At 40.3% G+C, this 21,584-nt stretch overlaps 1 protein-coding gene across 1 annotated transcript in view; it reads left to right on the top strand.

Moving 5' to 3' along the window:
- LRRC1 (leucine rich repeat containing 1) overlaps positions 1-21,584 on the top strand; it is a 69,180-nt gene that overhangs the window by 19,239 nt on the left and 28,357 nt on the right. The window contains exons 3-4 of the mRNA XM_030945112.1: positions 10,871-10,949; positions 14,079-14,168. Of these exons, the coding sequence (XP_030800972.1) occupies positions 10,871-10,949; positions 14,079-14,168 (169 nt within the window). The remainder of the gene's footprint in view (positions 1-10,870; positions 10,950-14,078; positions 14,169-21,584) is intronic.

Consider the following 21,584-nt stretch of genomic DNA (forward strand, 5'->3'; position numbering starts at 1 on the left):
GAAGACACTGGGTCACTGAAGCATTCTTCCTTGATCACCCTGGAGTTTGGGTAGGGCTCAGGTGCTTTGCATGGAGCTCCAGTGCAAGTCTTTGCTCTGCATGAGGGAGGGGAGGATTCTGCTCTAAGCACAGTCACAAGTGCTTGTGTGCTATTTTGTTCCCCACAGAACTCAGACATTTCTCTCAGGTAAGTCCTGAAAGACCCTGTGATTTATAAAGTGCAGTCTCCAAAGACAGAAAGATGTGCTTGAATGTCTGCAGTTCTTTCCTGGTGCCTCAACTGGATCTTCATTTAGCTTCCCTTTCTTCCAAAGGCATGCCCTGTGTTTCAGATCCCTGTGAGCTGTAGCAGGTTGCTACCCGTGCTGCTCATCCCCCAGAGATTTCCTGCAGTGACTCCATCCCCCCTTTTCTTCTTGCACAACCCCTGGAGGCCAAATTCTTAAAGCTTAGGGCCCTGCTATCCAGGGTTCATTAAAATGTTAATGGCTTTTCTTGTTCTGTAGCTTCTTCTAGACAGGAGGGGCAATGGATAAAGTTTCTGCAGTTAATTTAATGCATGCTGATATTCAGGATTATGTATACTATGCATGTATGCTGTGTTCTTGCAGAGGTGGTGCAATCCTTTTTAGTATCCCTCTTCTCCAAGAAGAGGGGTATTATTTGCCTTTGACAAATAATAAATCCTCTAAGCTCCACTCATGTGTTTTTGTCATGATATTGCATGTTCCTTAAAATGCCCTGAACCTGTTAATTTAACTGTTGTATTCTTACTTGAAAGAAATTTCTATCCTGCACACGCTTTCTCTTAACAGATGTGCTGTGGAACCCAGGTCTTTTGTTCTTAATGTGATACACCTTTCACAGCCATTGACAGATTGTCAGCAGCTTGTTTCATTCAGCTCTTTTAGCATAAAAAGAAAATCACTATGAGCTAGGATAGTAGGAATTAGGCACTGGAGTGACTTTCCTATCCTTCCCAGCTTCAGGAGTGCCATTTGAACTGTCCTGCTGTCCACCCCTTTCTCTGAAGCAGGCTGACCCTGTTGCTTTTGTAGGAGAGGAGCTTCTTGCACTGCTGTGTCTACCTGTGAGTTGCTGTCTATTTGTGATCAAAGCCTGGCAGGCTTTTCTGCTGCTCCTCTTGCTTCCATTGAATGTTTATACCAAGGACTTGGTCATGCTAGCCCATTGCATTGGTAGTTGCTCTGTGCTGGCAGTTTTGCACTGGCTGTCTGTAGTGACTTTCCAGCTGGCAGCAGATAAGGGGACTCAGATGGCGTGGTCTTCTGTGGGAGTGGTCTAACCTTGCAGTTTGGTGTTACGTCCAAGCCCCAAGACTCAAAACTGTGGAAAAGATGGAAGTGTGAGTGCAGTGGGAGAATGAAATTGTTTTTTATCTTATTGGTAGATAGGTTATTCCTGTTCTGTTTGCTGATTCAGCTCTCAGTGGAGCTGAGATCCATTACTTTGTGAATTGAGAAGTGATGGGTTTTGCTGTGGCACCTACTGAGGAAATCTGTGTGTGGGCACATCTTGTTAAGCTATATTTGGCTCTGCATGATGCTTGATACCAAACTCTCAGCATGGTTCTTTACTATGATAATCAGTAAGAATAATACTGTTTGTTCAATGTGTACAGCTCATATTTTATACCTACCATAGAGATGAATTCTGGCTACATGATATATTAGTTGCTACCCATTTTTGTAGTTTTTGATTAAACTGAACTTACAACTGTATTGATAGTGTGCTTGTTCTGGACACAAGTCTTGCGACATGAGGATATTCTCATTTCAAAATCCTCTCTCCTCACTGTTGCCATATGCTGTCATTTATGTGAAAATAATTATGGATTTAACCAAAGATAAATATGTTACTTTGGGATTACCATAACAGTAGAGATGGTTCCTCACAAGCATGTCAATAATCACTACACTGTGTGAGGAAAGACTACATTACTGCTATGCAAGGTCTGAGCAGGGTCCAAGACTTTGGAAGTCAGTCTCTAGAAGATCAGTATCCTAAGTGCTCCATGAGCCTTATGCTTAAGTTTTCCTTGCTTCCAAAATGGATTTAGAAACTTATATTTTGTTTTGTCTTCAGCTCTCAGGATGCTTGGAGAACTCTGCAACAATGGTATTTAACTGTCCTACTTCCAGCTGCAGACAATTTGATATTTCTGCTTTTTATTTGAAGCGTTTGTTCTTTTTAGTCACTTTACAACCTGATTGAAAGTCTCTTTAGCGGTCTTGGTCATCCTCACGACACCACATGCATTGTGTGATAGGTAAATTTTGTTCAACAAGTAATTAGAAGTCCAGGTGAGTAGGCCTTGGTGAAGGGTGGTGTAGAATCTTTGCTTTGCTGTCTGGGATTCAGCTCACTTGTTTGAATCACTGCCTGCACATCAGTGCATTCCCTTCTTAATTCAGCCACCTGCTCTCCAAGGTATGCCTGTCATCTGTACTGCAGGATCCTTCCCTTCTGCCCACAAGGTGCTCCTCTTTTCCTCTCCCCCACTGAAAACAAGATAACCAATGTTTTTTCAAACTAGATATTCTGATAGAGGAAAGGCTTGAACACTTGTTTTGGTTCAGCCTGGGCTGGTGATCCAGCTATTTTACCGTGAAGAGATAAGCTAAGTAGGGGGAAGCACTTCCGAGGCTTTTGATCTTGTCCCACAGCCTCACATGGACCCAGCTCTCTTGCCTGGCAGCTGCTGCTGTTGCTTTGTGCTCTTGCCTGGAGTCTGGCTGTCCACCTCGGCTGCATTTCCACAGCATCTGAGCAGAGATTCCTCCATGAAATCCTCTTCTTCTCTGCCTGCCACCAGCTGCCTTAACACAAACGTGCTGATACCGGTCTGGCAGCGAATAGCAAAACCTAGGATGCTGTGAAATAGATGGGAATTGATGCTTTCTTTCTCACTGGACAAGGAAAAAAAACCCTAGCCAGCAACCTGTGCTGGAAGGCAGGATAGTTGACAAATACATCTATTTTGTTAACATATGCAACTCCTGGATGTTGCTTGTTTGCCTTCTGAACTGATTTGTGTCCAAGTGAGTGCTTCCAGACAAACAAGATTTGCTCTCCTACTCCTGCACGGACATGTCTTATCTAATACAAGAAAGCATCCTGTGAATGCAGTTGCTGCAACCCTGGTGTGTACACCTGAAAGTGATGGAACACCCCACCAGAGACTGTTGTGTTTTGTATGGTGGTAGAGCAACTTAAGCATCAGTCTGCATATAGTAACTGCATATAGTCTGCATATAATCTGAACAGTAACTGGTGTTTGGTTTTGTGGGGATTTTGGGGATTTTTTTGTGCTAATGAAAGCAAAGCAGACTTGGAGATAAGAGAATTTTTTGCTCTTTTAGATGGTTGCTTGCTAGCAATTTTGTTGCATGTTTGAGTTTTGATGTTTGGGTTGGGGTTTTTTTTGACACATCTGATTTCTTGTGATGTACCTTTTCTTCGTATTATCTCCTGTTTCTCCCTTGAGGTTAGTTTAACATTTGTGCTTAAAAACATCATCACTTTAATGTCTTATACATGAGGTTTAGGGATCAATGTACAAAGGAGCATATTAGGGAAGAAAGAAAACACCTACTGCAAATTACTTTTGGACTCTGGAGCTCTGCACAGTGCCTCAGACATGGAGAAATTCTTGCTTACTTTGAAGATGTAATCTGTAAGAAGAAGAAGTAATGAATCTGATTTGTGAATCTGTGTCACTAAAATTAATTTGATGTCAGTAGATTGGAGGAAGAAGAGAGCTTTATATGCAGCAGGAGAAGTAAGGTGAGGAGAGAAATTACTGGACCATGTCCTTGCGCAGGGCTTCTCACCAAGGAGAGGGAAGAAGCAGCAAGTGCTGACTGTGATTGAGAAAGAGAAGATAAATGAAATCTCATGATAGAATAATTTAATTAGAGAAGTCTAGAAGATGTTATTTTTAAATGGATTACAGAAAAGTGGATTTTTCCATCATGGCATGTTCTGCCAGATTTAACTGTTCTTTCTGATGAGACTTTGCTAATGTATTTATGTGTGCATCTAGCAATAGTGCCTTCATACAAAGCCAAAGGAAAGCTGGGGAGAGGAGCTGGCCAAGTTGGAGGCAGAAACCTTATGCCTACCTCAAGTGTCAGCTGGAGTGTTAAACATCATACAGTACATACAGGAGTGACATAAAATAAAGACTTAATTTTCTGGATAATCTAGATTAGCGACCATAAAATGGTAATCTGCAGACAAAAGTTGTTAGTTCTTGTATTCACAGATTTGATTTGTTTCAGTCTCTATTTTATTGAGAAGGTAAGATGACATGACAATGAAGTTAATGAAGAATTAGTCTGGAATAAATCTGGAACTTTACTGTTAAAACACTTAAAACCCTTTCTCTCATCCACACCTTCATAGGTAGAATACTAGTTTTCACATTTTTTACCCTTATTTCTCAGACTAAAAGTATTTAATTCGTATTATCCTTGAGGTCCAAGGTGGAAATTCTTATAAAAATATCTCCATTAACTTTTCTGTTTAACTCTTGACTGGCATGTATAAGTAAAAAGGTAGAATAAATAAATTTGTTGTCAAACTTGGGCTCTTCCACTTAATTCACCTGGAACTATTGTTTCCTTGTGATCTGGTCTTCCAGCTCGTCCCTCTCTCTCCCCCCCTTCTTTTTTCCTCCTGTTTCAAATTTACAGCTCCTGATCTCTGTTCCTGCTGCTTGCTGCAGCTGAGCAGGATAGTCTGTTGAATTACAACATGCTATGTGTTCAAAAATCCAGCTTGTTCTTATGTCCCTGCACAGTTTTCTTTCAAGTAACATGTCCAATATAAATGTATGCCTGAAATGCTGTTTTGTGAGGACTTTGTCCCTGGGTGTTTCGAAAAGGGATGTTTCCAGAAGCAGTGAGGAGGAGAAATGAGACATGTCTCTTCAGTTTCTTGTTAATTATTCAGTAAGGGATTTACTTGAGAAAATGCAACCTGAACCTGTTGGTGAATTTTCCTTAAAGCTTTAAAGACAGGTCTTGAAAGAGCTTTATCTCTTGTGCGTTGTATGTCCTCAGCTTCAGAGCCTGAAGAGGAAAATGTTACAACCTGCTAAAAGAACCACTTTTTCTCAATAGACTTTGCAAGAACCACATGACCCCTGTCACACTGTGCCCCAAAACTTGTAGCACTTCATTGCAAGAGGTTGATTACTTCTGACTTCAGGGCTAGTAGCAGAGCCTCCTGGCTTTAAAAAAAGGGAAACCTGTCTGATCAATGTGAATGTCATGATCTCAGTATGGAAATGGAGGGAGAGGATGAGTAACCTTCCTCCATCCCTTCCCCCCGCAGGATCAGACCCTTGGGAGCTGCATTTGGCTGCTTTTGGGAGGATGGAAAGATGTGGTGGGGACATTTGTGTCACAGCAGCCTGCTCAGCTGGCTTTCCAGTTGGAGAGCCCTTCAAAAAGACAAACAAATGCTTGCAGCACAAATTCCCACTTGAAAGGTATTTGACAAAGTGAGCAGTTTCCTTCCATGTTTAGTAGAGGGAGGAGAGGTGGAGAGCAGGGCTGGAAAACTGAACTTTTCCAAGAGCAGGCTTCTCAGGGATCCCTGTGGGAAGGTGGGTGGCACAGAGGAACCCCCCTGGAAGTGACAAGAGAACCTTTAGGCTCCTAAAGCATTTGGGCGTTGTGGTGCTTAATGCTTCCACGGATCTTTGGTGTGTGTGGGTGTATGTGTAAATACCATAGTTGATAATGTATATTATATATGTGAACAGAGGGGGATGAGAAATAATCTGTGTATTGAATTGGATGGATGAGACCTGGTTTGCTGCTGATTATCTCTCCTGAGGGATAATGCTGCATGGATTCACAGTCTTTGAGTCTAGAATGGGCTTCCTTGGGTATAAATTTGGTGTAAACTAATCAGCTGTTAAATTACATTTATGAATTACTACTAGTTGCTAAGCAGTTAAAGGTGTTTTATGTAAAAGTTCTGTATATACCTCTTGGTGGACTTTCCACTATGACCAGGTAAATCAGACCTGTTCTGCTGATTCTGGCTGGGGTGTATGCAGTGTGCCAGCTCCAGTGCTCCTAACACACCGTGCTCTGTGTTGCCTTCATAGCTGGAAAATATGACTGCATCCATTAGTTGCTCCCTGAAGGACTCCTGAGCGTGGTAAACTCTCCCTGAGGAATGTGGGGCATCTCTCATATCTGAGAATTTAACAAAGTTCTTGCAAAACTACTTTTTTGACCTCTACTCTTTTACTCTAGAGTCACTGTTTGAGTAGCTCTGGTCTGGCAGCCCTGTCACAGCCTAGGACTTTCCTGGCCATTGCTGTTGTGATATTGATTAGGTGTTGGAAATTATGTTCAGTGTTGCAGGATGTATAAAGGATGCTGGCTGTACTGTAGCCTTTGTGTAGATGCAATATTATCAGTTCTTGAAATTTAATATAGAATGCTGGAAAAAATGTGCCATACAAAAATTTTTATCGGTTTAAAAATAACCCTCCCAGCCATTAGAGGAAGAAAAGTGGGGGAATGTGGATTGAGTGATGTAACTGTTGTAAAAATCTTCCAAAAAAACGGGGGGGGGAGGAGGTGGAAAGGATTATCATCAGTCAGAAGGATTTTTAGAAGTAATTTCCTTATCTAGGCAGTACAGAATTCCCTAATGTCAAACTAACTTCTAAAGTTACGTGTACAGGGCTTGCTAAATTGTTAGCAAATTTTTGTGCAAACTGTAACAATAAACATATAAACGTGTGAGGAGGTGCTTTGAATGGAGGAGGGGACACATGCCCTCTTGTGTACATGGCTGCTGAGCTTGGTTTTGATCCACTGCTGCTGCCACAACTTCACTTCTGCTGTCAGTGTATCTGTACTGTCACACGTCACAGGGCTTATGTTTGGTTTATGGCTTTATTATTAGCAGTGCTGCAGAATCTGCATACCAGGACATCTGGGACAGCGTGTAAATGCAAAGCATTCATCAGAGTGTAGCATTAGAAGAATCCTAGATATTTAAGTAGGATTTGAGCTGGTTATCCAGCAGCGGCAAGAAAAGTATTCAACATTACTGTTGCTGATACTAGCAGGTATGCACATGTTAATGTCTGTAACAAAATTGAGTACTCAACACTAATTGTGAAAGGTTCTTAATCCATCAAAAGACACAAGGACTTCTTTATATATTTTAATATCCTCTGCTGCATTCCATTGTCAGTGGTTTTATTATGGACTGTTATCTTCTCTGCTACAATGATCACTCACTCTTTTTGTCGTATAGTAAAATGTGCCTCTTCTTTTCTCTTCTGAATTCATTTATTCAGTGCAATGTTACACTAGTCTTCACACATAGTGATAAAGTATCTTAACTTGTGTTTTGCTTGAGAAATCTTTTTAAGATGCTTGGCAATGAAAATGAGTTACATTTCAACCTTTTTGAATTCAGTAAATGTATAATGATCCTTGCTTCAGAGAGCTGCGCTGAATTTTTGTCCATTCTTTTGTCCAGATAGACAGAAGAGAGAAATGAATAGTGAAAAAGGATCAAGTGAGGGGGATGCACTTTACAAAATCAGAGAATGGGTAATATTGGAAAGGATCACAGTGGGTCATTGATCCAACCTTCCTGCTCAAGCAGGATTGTCCTGGACCGCCGGATTGCTCAGGATTGTGTCCAGCTGATTCTTGAATATTTCCAGGGAGAAGACTCTACAACCTCTCTGGGCAACCTGTTTTAGTGCTTGGCCACCTGCACAGTAAAGATGTTTTTCCTTATAGTCAGGTGGAACTTCCTGTGCATCAGTTTCCATCTGTTGCCTTTTATCCTATTGCTTGGCACCACCAAGAAGAGCCTGAAAACATCCTCTTGACATCCTCCCTTCAGATATTGATAGACATTGAAGAGATTCCCTCTCAGTTGTCTCTTCTTGAGGTGAACAGGCCCCGGTCCCTCAGCCTTTCTTTGTAAGAGAGGTGCTCCTGTCCCTTAATCACCTTTTGGAGCTGTTTCAGGAGCTCCCTCTCTCACACTGGGGAGCCCAGAATGTGACACAGCTCTCCAGGTGTGGACTCACAGCTCACTGAGTTCTCTGTCCATCTGTCTCTGTCCTCTGTCCATTCATTCAGTCTGCACCTTCTGGGTTTGCCTACAAGGTTATTGTGGAAGACAGTGTCAAAAGCCTTGCTAAAGTCCAAAGAGACAATATCCATTGCTCTCCCCTCATCCATCCAGATAGCTGTTTCATTGTGGAAGGCAATAAATTTCATCGGATGTGAATCCATGTTGACTGTTCCTGATTACCTTATTGTCATCCATTTGGAGGGATTGAGGTGAAGCTGGCAGGCCAGCAGTTCCCTGGGTCCTCCTTCTTGCTTTTTTTTGTAGACTGGGCTGACATTTGCTTTTGTCCAATCCTCAGACACTTCTCTTCATCCCCATGACCTTTCAGAGATGATCATGAGTGGCCTGGCCATGGTGTCCACCAGCTCCCTCAGCACGCGTGAGCATGCACCAACAGGGCCCTTGGACTTGTGGAAGTCAAGTCTGCCTAGGTGTTCTCTAACCCAATTCCTCTTGTCCATGGAAAAATCTTCCTTCCAACATTGCTTTACCCATGTCTCCTGGGTCAGAGATTATGTGAGAAAAACCCACAAAAATGAAATTTCTCTTGTTTTTGCTGTGTCTGTTTGCATTTTTTATTGAAGAATTTTGGTCAGGTAGTAACTTCATAGTCTGGGAAAGCACATTTTATTTCAGAACAGATTCAGTAATTTGCAAATGCATCCAGACTATAAGCAGTACCTGTACTGTGTTTTTGCCAATGGTATATATATTGGAGTAATTTTCTTCTTAGCTTAGGTGATTGTTGGCTTTTACTGGTAGTATCCAAGACTGTTAAAACAGAAAAAGCATGTCAAAATACTTTTGTTGAGAAGGCATATTTTCTGGGTTTTGTAGTACCTCATACAGAAGTACAAGAGAAAATATTTGCAGTATGGCAGTGAAACTGTATTTTGGTGGAGGAAATTGGTAACATGATTAGTTTTAGAAATTTCTGCATTGACGAGTTACCTTCTGCTTTATACGTTGTGTTTTTATGTGTATATATATTTTCCCCAAATGGATTAGGATAGTTATTTTTACTTCAGCTTTACTTTTTGTCATTTGATTGCTGGTTTGTTTTTAATCAGTGAGAATGATTGTCATGCTAAAGCGTGTTTCTCTGTGTGAAAGGGTTGTGTGTGTACATAAATGCATTCTAAAGTTTGTGGATGCTGGCTTGGTTGCAAAGAAGTAAGTAATTCTCAGTTCTCAGAAGGTTTGAAATAGAGATGTCCCTTTCAGAACGTTTCCAGCTAGTTCCCAGGGAAGAAGAGCATGAAGACAAGATAGTGGGTGACATTTTTTACTTGCTGTTGGTTAGCCAAGTTCAGTGTCCATATTTGTTGTTGCTGTAATGCAAGATAAAAGTTCCAGTGTGTATTTGACTTGATTTAGATGAGATTTTAGGAAGAAATTAACTGCTGTGAGGGTGATGAGGGACTGGAACAGGTTGCCCAGAGAAGCTGTGGATGCCCCATTACTGGAAGTCTTCAAGGCCAGGTTGGGTGGGGCTTTGAGCAACCGGGTCTAGTGGAAGGTGTCCCTGCCCATGACAGGGGGTGGGACTAGGTGATGCTTTTGGTGCTTTCCAGCTGTGATTTTGTTCTGAATTGGGAAGCATTCAAAATAGATGGTTTTGGTGAGATTACCTTGCAAGAGATGAACCTGGTGAGCAGGTACTTTCCTCTTTTCTGTGCTTCTTTCTCCTTCACACCTCTTTTAGGGAGAAAATCTGAACAAAATACATGGGTATTCAATTCTGAGTTAGTCAACTAGGTAGGAAAAGAACTAATTTCCATATTTTTTTCAATGTATTTAGATCATACATGGCTGGTGAGGTCAGTGGAAATAGCCAAAAACTTTGAAACAGAAGTCCAGCCTTTACTTAAAATTTTACTTTTTTAAAATTACTTTCAAAATCAATCATAAAGATTAATTTTGACATTAAAGGAAACATAAATATTTGTTTAATTTTTGCTGGATCTCAATGACAGTAAACAGGCACTTAATCAGAAGACTCACAGCCTATTTGTGGATATTCAGTTTGCTGTGAGAGTGCCAGAAGACAATTTTATTTTTAAGATGTACTTGACTTGAGCAGATATATGTGCTGTATTGAAGTTCCTTGAAAAAAATCCACCTGTTTTCATGTACAAATATCTCTGTTTACTTCCTGGCAATCTGAAATTGTGTAGTTATGGTAGTACTTATTTGCAACTTGTCAGTGTAAATAAAATTTTGGAATTACTTGGCTATTGTGTAAGGAAGGTTGTTTCTTCCATGAGTATAAGTTACACCTGGAGAGACTTGCACATTCTCTTCTTCCTTCCGCTGTTTTCCTTTCCCGTGTTCTTTCTTCCACTACAGAATGTGGGCATGTATTGATCAATTCACCAGAGGTTCAGATTATAATTGGCTCTTTAGGGCAGCCCTAGCATATTGGTTGTCTGATTCTTTTGATGGGCAGTCTGATAAAGATCAGTCCAAGGACAGGTGAATAGTAGGAAGATGAACATGGAGCAGGAGGGGAAAATGGAGTGTGAAGAAGCGCAAAACGGGTCTGCTTCTATACTTCTGTACTTGGACAGGGAGCAGCCTTGCATGTTGAAATGTCTTGAAAGACACCAAGATAACACCTTGCAGTAGTGAGTTACTTACTGACATTAAACAATAATTTCAGTGCAGATGCCATACTGTTGCTGACAATTTTTCCTTTTTTTTTTTCTTCTGCAGATATTCCTGAAATACCAGAAAGCATCTCATTCTGCAGAGCACTACAGGTAGCAGATTTCAGTGGCAATCCACTGACTAGGTAACTTCACCTTCTTCTTAATATATGGCACACCAGAATTGCAGTCTTGCTGTAACAATTATGATTTTACATAAGCCCTTATAAATTGTGACCTAGAGTGTTTGCCTCTGGCGGGGACTGCAGCAAAAGTTCAGATTTAAAAAATGATTTGCATCTTTCTTTGGGTGGGGATGAAATCTGTTAGCCAATCAGAAAAATCTGATTTGGTAAATCTGATTGTCTATAAAATGATTTTCATTCCTTTTCTTAAATGCATAGGAAAACCAAGTTCATACATGGGAAAGATACAGCAATGGTTAGAGGGAATGAATTGGCACAAACCCAGGTGCCTGACGATTTGGAATAGGCTGTAGATCAGCTGCTGCAGATAATGGCTTTTACTAATGATTAAAGCTTGGACTAGCATTTCATCACCCTGCCGTCAATTGGGACACAGTGACATGCAGTAACATGAGGCAGAAATGTGCTGTGTTTGTCAGTGGCTGCTGAATCTGCTGCCAGCCTCTGTTCTGAGCAGCTGAGGTTTGGAGGTTATGCACACTTCTAGTATGGAAGAGGAGTTTTGTTTACATTTCTCTGTTCAATTTGCTAAAGAATTTGGAATTTATCTAGTAAAGTGAGGGTGGAACTGGCAAAGAGGAGGTGATTTGCTAGTTAAAGCCTTTGAATACTATTTGGAGAATTATTTCTTGAACCAGCCATTGCCACAGAGCTCCTTTGTGATGCTGAGCAAGTCACATAAGGCAGAGTGTTCACAGTGGGTGCTCACTGACCTGCTTTGCTTTGTACTGAGACACTTGCAGGGTTGGCTGGCTGGCTGGGCTGCTGCAGTGCTAACAAACAGGAGTCTGTAAGAGCTTAAGCCGCTCCAGTGGTTTTGCAAGACTGCTTCTCCCACGTGTACAGCTCAGATTCTTCAGAAGTGTGCTTTGAATATTGCCCATAGTGCCTCCTAAGTTCTCTGAAAGTCACATCGCTGAGCATTAAAGGGACACTTGTGATCTTAATCCCCCTGGCTCTGTAGCCTATTTATATAGTGAGGATAATAATACCACAAAAATCCGGCAAAGCAAACTGAGGCTGAACTGATGTTTAGATACACAAGTGGTGAGGGTCACTGAGCAGCTTTTTTCCAGGCGTCAGTTGCAGTGTATAAAGCTCAGATCTGTGTCCCCTGGTATTGAAATCAGAAGTGTCAGTAATAGTGTTCTGCTTACCCTTCTTCATTCATTCTGTATGCTCAGTAAGGCCTGAGGCCTGAGTAATGTGTTGCCTTAAACAATACCTGTAATGTACAGCTACAGCTTTGTGGAATTCACAAAGAGTTTTTCAGTGACATTGAAATAGATCTCATAACTCTGTGTTGATAATTTAAGGGAATTCTAAAAATTCTTGATAAAGTGGCTCCAAAGCATTTGCATGTCCTGGAAAACATCACTCCAAGCAGTCCAAGTTAGAAAGCACAGATTCCAGGAACTGTTTACATATGGTTGCCAGGTATTTCTGTGATGAGATCCAGAATTTCAGTTTTACCTATATAATAGCATGTATGTTTTTGCACTGATTTGCCCAGGCAAAGTGGGAAAGTCAAATAGTTATTTTTGTATAATATTCTGGAACATTTTTTTAGCCATTGATTCTTGTCCTTATTTCCTCTAAGCTTAAAAGCCATTTGGAGATCTTTGCAATCAATGTCCTACCACTAATACAGTATGCTGCCTCATTGTCAAACTTAAATCTCTGATGAAACTGAGCCTTAAAGATGGCTGGCAGACCATTTTTTCCTGCTGTTTTCAGATTATTTCAGGTTTATATATTATTTATATCAGTAAAAAGCAGATGCATTTATTTATATTTATGCGCATGTATAGTTTTATTTTAGATATGGAAGTCCACTGCCTGCTGTAGAGAGAATAGAATAGTTCTAGTTGGAAGGGACCTACAGTAATTATTGAGTCCTACTACCTGTTAACATCAGGGTGAGCAAAAGACAATCAAACCATTTAACTCCACTCTTAAACCTGTTAAGAGTCTAAATGGTAATGAGTGGTCCCAGTGGAGCTTTTAAAGCTCCATTTTGAATCTGCTGTTAATAAGGTCCAGAATATGAAGCAGTGCAGTACAGAATTGATCACATGAAAACTCCCTTTCACCCCACACTGTAATTTGCCTTTTTCCTTCTCCCCATGCCCCTGTGCAGAGTTGTATTTTCCTGTTAATGTGTCTCCATTTGACAGGTTGCCTGCAGGTCATACCATGTGCCTTGAGCTGGGTGATGGGGAGAGCAGGAGCCAAACCAAATGCTACAGCTTGATCTTAGATTGCATGCTCTGGGGGCTGAGCAGAAGTTGAGTGGCTGGGCCAGGGGCTTCTACTTCTTTACCTAATTGGCCCCCTTAGCTCATCCTGTCTCTTGTGCAACTGCAAACTGAGCTTCTGGTATGGCCAGTGAGCAGCAAGGGCACAGGAGCCCCTCAGGGTGAGGGAATCAAGAGCCACATCTTGCAGAGGACCAGCTGGGTGATGGACCTAAAGGCTTTGGGAGCTCTGGAAGTGTTCTGCATGTGACTGCATTTTATAGTGTAAGAAGGGGGGGGGTTAGCATGCTTTTGTGCTGTGAACCAGTAAATGTGAAATGCTGTAACAGCAGAACATTGTCTTCACAGTGAACAGCATGTTTCTTCAAAAAAGCAGCAATTGAAGAGCAACCCAGCAGCTAATACAAAACGGCAATGCTATAAGTGTGTATGCTACTGGAGCCAGAATAAGAATAAAATTTAATCATTTTACCATTTGTTTATACAGGAAAATAATAGTAAAAAAGTTTGTGTTATTTTTTTAATGTATTTGATTTTATTTTTCAGTTTTGTGAAAATGCTTAAAATGTTCTCAAGCCCTATAGCATTTTGAAGTTGCAAATTGGATGCAGGGAAGAGAGTGGTATATCACCTGTTCTTTGACACAGAATAAACTTTAAAGTCCCTAAATCACGTGTGGTTTTTTATGATCCTTAGAATTTTCATGCTAGAATCTGGGCTTTCTTCCCTCTGTGTGTATTTCCTAAATAAAGTCTTACTCACGTGAAAGAGTGCTTCTGGAAGTCCTTGATTTAAATTAATATCTCCACAGGTTGCCTGAAAGCTTTCCTGAATTGCAGAATCTGACATGTCTTTCAGTAAATGACATCTCTCTGCAAGCACTACCTGAAAACATTGGGAAGTAAGTTCTTTGCACTTTATTACTTCTTAAATTTGTTTTTTTCTTTATTGTTGCACTTCTTGTATAAATGACTCACATAATTGTATTTAATACACCTATAAAATTATTTACAGGTCTACCCTTATTTTTTCTATTCTTTCAAGTTGGAGGGATCTCTTTAAAAAAACCCTAAAAAATGGCATTTTCACTTGACATGAGCAGGTTAATGCAGAACTTGTAGTGTGTATGTGTACAGTTAAACTCTGTTCTTTAGGTTTTAAAATAACTTGGAATTTTAGGTGCAAAATTAATTCAATGTTTTGTCATGCTGATCTGACCTTTTGCTTTCCTAAGTAGACCATTGATCCATTATTGTGAACATGTCAGATGGCTTGCAGCTTAGCTCAAAACCAGGCAATTGCTGGCACAAGAACAGATGGGTAAAAAGCTGGCTGTGATCAGGATGGAAATTTAGAAGCTTCCTAACTAGCTATGGGAGCAGTCTGGTTTTGAAAAAAACTTCAGTGGGAACTGTGGAGATGAAAATTCATGGAACAGCTTTTAAGATGAAATTTTATATGTTTTTAACATGTTTGTTCACTCTGGAAGGTAGATCAGCGTTGCAAGGAGAGACTTTCAAAGTGGATACATGTGGAAAGTGAAGTGAGCAATGTTTATGTGCCTCCTTTTGACTGAAATAAACATCCACACTGGCAGATGGGAAATCTCTTTCCCCTTAGTGGAGTGAAGGCTGTCTTTTCCAATTTGAGGGAGAAGTAGTAGTTCCATGTCTCCTCACTTAAGCATTTGAGAATGACTGTGCTGATTCAGCCCAAAGGCTCATCTGGCCCAGCTTCCTTCTGCCGTGTCCCTAAGTAGATGCCTGGTGACGGTTTGGAAGAACAACTTGTGTGTGTGTGTGTGTGATGAATCTTTTTTCCATCCCTGACTGTTCCTGGTTCAGAGGATTTCCTGAGCTTTGGATTTTGGTTTGTCTAATTGATAGCCCATAATGAATCTGTTTTGTGTACTTGTCCAGTTTCTCCTTGAGCATATGTAGACATCTTTAGTATCCTCTCCTGGCAAATAGCTGCACACAACTATTACGCATTTGACTGGTTTGTTGTTAGTTCAGTGAAATCCAGATGTTTCTAAAGAGAGGAGTCCTGCAGAAAGGATCTTAATCATAAGAGCTCCTGCAATGTAGTCAAGTTCAGACTGGCATTACTTTAGCCACTTCCCATGGGTATGAAAGCTCCCAGCTGGCATCACACCAGCTGCAACAGGAGTGGAAAATCTCTTTTGAAACCTCCCGCAAGCACTAACAGGTACAGATAGTGTGAGCCCAGTGATTAGGGCAGAGTCTTACCTAAAAATTGCTTGGGCCGTGTTGTGATATTCATACTGTGATATATTGTGGTATTCTTCCTTCACTGTAAGAGTTCACATAACTTTTCATGCAGCTTTTTCAGCACTGGCAGCTAAGAAAAGGCCTGTTCAAGCTTTGCATTTACCAAAAATCAAGGCAAAAAATTTGGGATCCCACCTGATTCTGAAAATAAATAGAACAAACAGGACAAGCACAATTTCCAAAAGCATGCTATGGACTGCTGCTTTTCAGACAGTAGCTGCAGGAATGTTGTTGGCTTCCCTGACACCTCACTGGCTGTGGTGGCTCTGGCTTCTTCCTTGTTCTGCCTCTCATTTGGTAGTGTCACTGGTGATAGTCTCTGTTTTGGAGCAGATGACTGGACACAGGTACAGTTAAAATGGGGATACCAGAACTTGTTGTGATGTTGATATGCGGAGCTGTGCAAGAAAGAAAGGTAAAAATTTACCTCTTACTGATCCTAAGCAGTTTCAGCGTGAGCTCTCACAGAACAGAGCAATGCAACCCATCCTCTTTTAAAATCAGTATCTGATCCTTGATATTGAAACTAAAATTCTGGCGTCCTCACTTGTGCCAGGAAGAGCCACAGGCTTGTACTGGCGGTCTTGGTGAGTTCTTGTGGAGTGATAGGCTTTATTCAAGTCTGGCAGGTGCTTTGATCTGGGAAGTGTTCCCACATTAGCTGTTTAGAATATGAATATTGTGTTTTTACAAAAACACTTTAATCTCATTAGTAGAAACTTTTATTATCAGGTTTATATTTAAAGAAGCAGAAACAGATGTGTGGGGCTGTTGTTTTTGCCTTATCAGGTATTCAAAATAGGTGGGAATATGTTGGGAAGTTGACAGGAAGCTTGGACTGAAAATGCATCGTTTTGAACTCAGAAGAATGATAATGTTGCATGAGGGAAACTCATGGGGTGTCCACCCAAAATGTACCTGTTCCTGAAGTCTATTGAGGAATGTCCAACAGAGAGTTCCTATCTGATTCCAACTCAAAATTATTGGGAGGTCTTGTAGTGAACTGGAACTGCAACCTAAAGTCCTTATGGATCACTTGAGAGTGAATTTTACTGACTTTTTAGCAGTAGATCTATAAGTAAGAAATTTATTTTTCAGTCTGGCTACCAACACGTGCAACTGTCCTATTTTAGTTGCCAAAATTTTCGTCATTTACTGGAAGTGAATTTGATGGTGTTGCCAATCACCTTGTATTTGGTAAAAGCAGTGGAATGCTCTGTGGCTTTTCCAAAGGTAAAACCCACCAATTCGTACTTGTTGTTCCTTCCTTTGTTATTTTTCATCTGCTGGGATCCCATTCCCCCAATGCTGGGAGTCGAAAGGTAGTGCTAATTTTGTTTTTCTGGCTAAGCAGACTAAGTCAGTCTGTAAAAGATGTTTGGATGTGTTTGCAAATGCCTTATTGGAGTTTCAGTATGCTTTGGATAATAATGCATGTTGTTATTTGATGGAATAGGCTGAACCAATGAGATCTGCCAAACAGTGTGCAAATCTATACCGGTAGTTATTCTACTATAGTTGGACTTGTTTGGGGAAAGATTTGAAGTCCCTGTGCTTGCTGCAGGGCCACTAGAGTATGTAGAAACTTGGAGAAATGCATCCTGATTACTTACAGTCTTATGGTGCTGTCTAGGAAGCTGCCTAGAACAGCCAGTGAGATCTCTAACTCATCTTCATGTAGTACAGAGATCAGTATGTACTTAGTGTCTCTCTCTCTTTTTGAGCTACCTACTTATAATCTTGTGGTGATGGGAATTTGCCCTTAAATGGGGAAAGCAGCAAAAGCAATGGCAAATCTTTTACAAACAGCAGTGCTTTAATGTTAGTAAGTTCTTACTAATGGCAGATAATAGACCTGAATTGCCTTGCTGGGAGCCCTTACTGGAAGTGTGTCTTCCTTGTGAATTCACATCTCCAGTCTGTTTTTCCCATGGTCTGATGTATGAGTGCCGGAGTTCAGCTTCACTGTCCCAGGCCAGTGCCTGAACTTGTTCAAACTGCTGATATTTAGAGTTCCATCAGTACTTTTACTGTGCTGTCAGGCATTCTTCTGCACAGATCTTTTATAGTTTTCTTTTCCTTTGTATTGCCAAAGGGAGTATTTTTAAATACTTAAAACTGGACGTTTGAAGAACATAGGCAAGGCTTTCCTTGAACATTTTCTTTCCTCTTGCTTATGCATAACCATGCTCCAAGTATGTCAGCTTTTTGTACTCTGTGTGACCACTTCAGTCTGCTTTCCTGATGCTGTTACATGTGCTGTTTTTTTCTTGCTGGATTAAACCTACTTCTTCTAAGCTCATGTATTGTTTCAGGGCTTTCTAGAAAGATGTGTGATGAACATAGGAGTGGATAACAGACTATATGTCCTAATGTTACCAGTGCTGCTTTTTGTGTTTCTCTGTGATTTGTGTTCTCTTAACTCAGGGTTTGGTTCCTATTTGGAGTAAAGCAGTGAATGCTATTACATGGGAGATGCTTAAGCTGATAATAGGTGGGTGCAGTTTGGAGCAGGACTTGTCCTGTTGGCTAGTTGAACCATTTGGAGAAACAAGTTACACAGTTAAAGCTGTGAGTAGGAGTGTCTTTTACAGCCTTTCTCAGACTAATGAGAGCAAGTCTAATTTCCTTGCTTATTCTGCAGGGCCGTCTGTGTCTAGAGCTGCCCAACAAGCAGGCATAACCTGTTCCTCCCAGCGTGGGTAACATTTAGGAATTTCCCCTTGCTTCTAGGTTTATTTTTCTTCAGTACTTCCTTATTCACATAGTGGCCAAAACACAGGGCATGGCTTTTTCCTGAAATTGAAAATCAGAGTATTTGTACATAAGGATATTTGAATAAATTGGGATGTCTGTGAGACTTCCTATGGCATGTCTTATAATAATAGTATGAATATTCCAGCACCTTTCTTGTCCATATGTGTTCATTCTGTAGTGTTGGCTTCAGGCCACTGTAATATTGGCTTTTTCACAGTAACGACTGAGGATTTTAGAGTTCTGCATAGTGGTCTTCAGGCTTAATATCTAGAAAGAGCAGAGAGATTGTGTCAGCTTTGTGTGTTTGTTATTTTTTTGTGGTTCTTAGGCTTGAATAAGATCCAGGTACCTTCTTTGGAAAGCCTTTTATGTGTCTGCAGTGTTTAATCTAGCATTGGACTCTCAGAACAGTACTTCATGAGGAATTGTCCTTAGCTGAAAAAACAGTCATTTCAGCATGAAATGCATATCTGAAAAAGACAGTTATCTGTCATGTTCTCTAAGGGTGCCAAAATCAACTAAATTCTTAAACGGCTGAAGCAAAGGGCAGAGCTTCACTAGTGTATTTTAAATTATGATTGAAGACCTGCTGCCCATTGGCACACCAGACACCTAACTCATATCCAGTTTAGTTTTTAGCTTTAACCACTTTTTCAGCAGTCTTGTCTGTGCCTGGGAAAGATAAAGATTACCAGATGACTTTTTTTTTTTTTTTTGGATGTTAAGCTTTGAAGTAAAAGATTATTCATGACTGGCAGGTAGGGTATTTCGAAAGTTCCCTACATGGCAGATGAAAAAAATCTTTCCTCTGCTATACACAGTTTTTATTCTTCCCCTGAAAATACACAGATGGTCTCCTACTTGGACATGATTTCAAAATCCTGAGGATTCAACAAAAGATCACAGAAATAGAATGATTTGTAGTATCCCCACCATTCACAGTTTCCCCTCCCCCTCCACTCCCTTTTTTTAAAGACAATTGCACAATCTGTGATGCAAGGAAGTAGCATAGCTTTATTTTAGCTTCAGAAACTTTTGATGTGGGGAGGGGTGAATTTCTTTAGATGGGAAGGATATTCTGATGCTGATGACTGATGAGTCTGGTTTACCCCCAAGCTGCAAGCAGGCTGAATGGATCTGTGGAACGTTACTACTGAAAGGGAATTACCAGGTAAGCAGAGATATTTTCCTCTTAACATTTGCAGCTAGCAGGTAGAGTGCTGAAATAGGCGTTTCATTATGAAAGTGAACATAATGAAAAGAGCAGAACAAATGTTGCTCTGCTTTAGGAGCATTGTTTTGCAGAAAGATTTGTTACAGGCATGCTTTTCAACAGTCATGGAACCACAAGTACCCAGAGAGTTCGTGTTAGTCACTGGGGGGATGGTTTTGCATATATATGTTTAATTCTAGAGGTTTCAAGGTTTTCAGCAGCTTCTGAAACAGAATCTCTAATGTTTATCATGGAAGAAGTAGCTGGAGAATAAAGGATCTTCAAAGGCAAGGGTGATCTGCTCAGTACAGATGGTCCAGAAGCAGATCAGAATGGCATACTAATCCTTAGAATGGATTCTTGGGCCAGTCCGTGCCTGTGTTTTTCTTAGTGTATGCCTGGATGTTTCAAGTGTAGATTATGCATCTGGTACCATCACACAGAATGGAAAATGTCCTTAAAATTGTGTGGAACAAGACAATTCAGTTCTCTTTTCAGGTTTAGCATAATAATGTCTCATTAACATAGAGTCTTACATGATAGGACAGCAGTGATGTGGAAGCTTATCTCACAAATACGTAGAAGGAGGACTATATGTAGGTGGTCTGGCTAGGCTGATATAAATAGTATTAAGAACTCCTACTGTGGCTTAACTGAATTTAGCATGGCAAGAAATATTTACAGAGTTTGAGTAGGTAGAGCATTCAGTGTTAATCACAGCTGGTTGGTAAATGACAAAACTGAATGTTAAGAACTCGGAAGTTTATTTCAGGAACACTAGCAATGTAATAGTGAATGCAGTGCCATCTGGCCTTTAAATAAGAGATGTTGCATCCTTTATGTTGAACAAGAAAAAGACATTTAACATATCTTTAGCAGTATTTTTTAAAAGTAAAATAATTCCATTTTTATTGAAGTCATTGAAGATTGATGTTGCCTAAGTGGACGATATTTTAAAAACAAAAATTTTGTTGTAATAGTGGGCTTAGCCTTCTCAATCCATTTCAGTAGTCTTGATAAGCAAGTAAGACCAATTTAGACTATCTCTGTAACACATGTAGAGAATTCCTTGGCCATAAAATGTAGAGCTTTATTTTTAAAATTTGGATGTGACTTGTACTACCGGCCATCTATTGAGGCTTTCCCTCAGTTAGTGGCTGATAACAATTTCTGTCTTGTTTTTACTTGTGGAAGATGTGTAGCTCTTTATGAGCCACTTAATGGTATTGACAATTCAATTCAAGTAACTGACTATGCAAATGCACTTTTCTCTGACTTTCAGTCAGAGAGTCCTTGCTGTTAAAATTCAGGATGACAAAATTGTCAACTTCACTTCTTTGGTCCCTATTTAAAATCAGTCTTTGGAAGGAGTATTTCCCCACCCTAATTTGTGTCCAATTCTCCCAGCTCTGTAGAAATTACAAATGTTAAGAACATAATCCATAATTTCAGATATTGTTAGAAGAGTTACTGCTAGGCTGCTGTTCTGCTTATCAAACTCTAGAAGTAGACTGCTATGGCAAGCCTCATGCCTTTCCTGTCAATGTTATACAGTTAAACTTGAGAGTAAAGAATAATGTTTAATTTAGATACAAGTTATGTGAAGTTGCTTTGTCTCCAAAAAGGAGGAGAAGGGGGAAAACTTTCAAAGATATTTCTGGAAGAATAGTCTTTAACAATACTGGTGATGCAAAATTAACAATTTCATCAAAACCAAATCTAGTTACTTTGCTTTCTAGTTGTTTTTCCAGCTTCTCTTGTATTCCAACGTAGAACCACAGGACTTCATGTGTGTGAAGATCAGCTTGTTTTGAAATAAGGAAGTGCCCTCAATTAGGAAATTATACTTCCTGTAATTTCTAACTCATCTAAGAATTTCTGGCATTCAGTACCTAAGAATTTGCATAGATCACTCTCCCCTATTGCATGGTGTGGACAGAAGGTCTCTCAGTTCTGTCAGATTAGTTTTACAAAAGTTCATCAGTGCTCTTTTTTATCATTCACATTGTAAAACAAGTTTCTATGAGCAAAAAGTAACCAAGGCAGGACTATTCTG

This window comes from Camarhynchus parvulus, chromosome 3, assembly GCF_901933205.1.
Source record: "Camarhynchus parvulus chromosome 3, STF_HiC, whole genome shotgun sequence".
Lineage (NCBI taxonomy): Eukaryota > Metazoa > Chordata > Aves > Passeriformes > Thraupidae > Camarhynchus > Camarhynchus parvulus.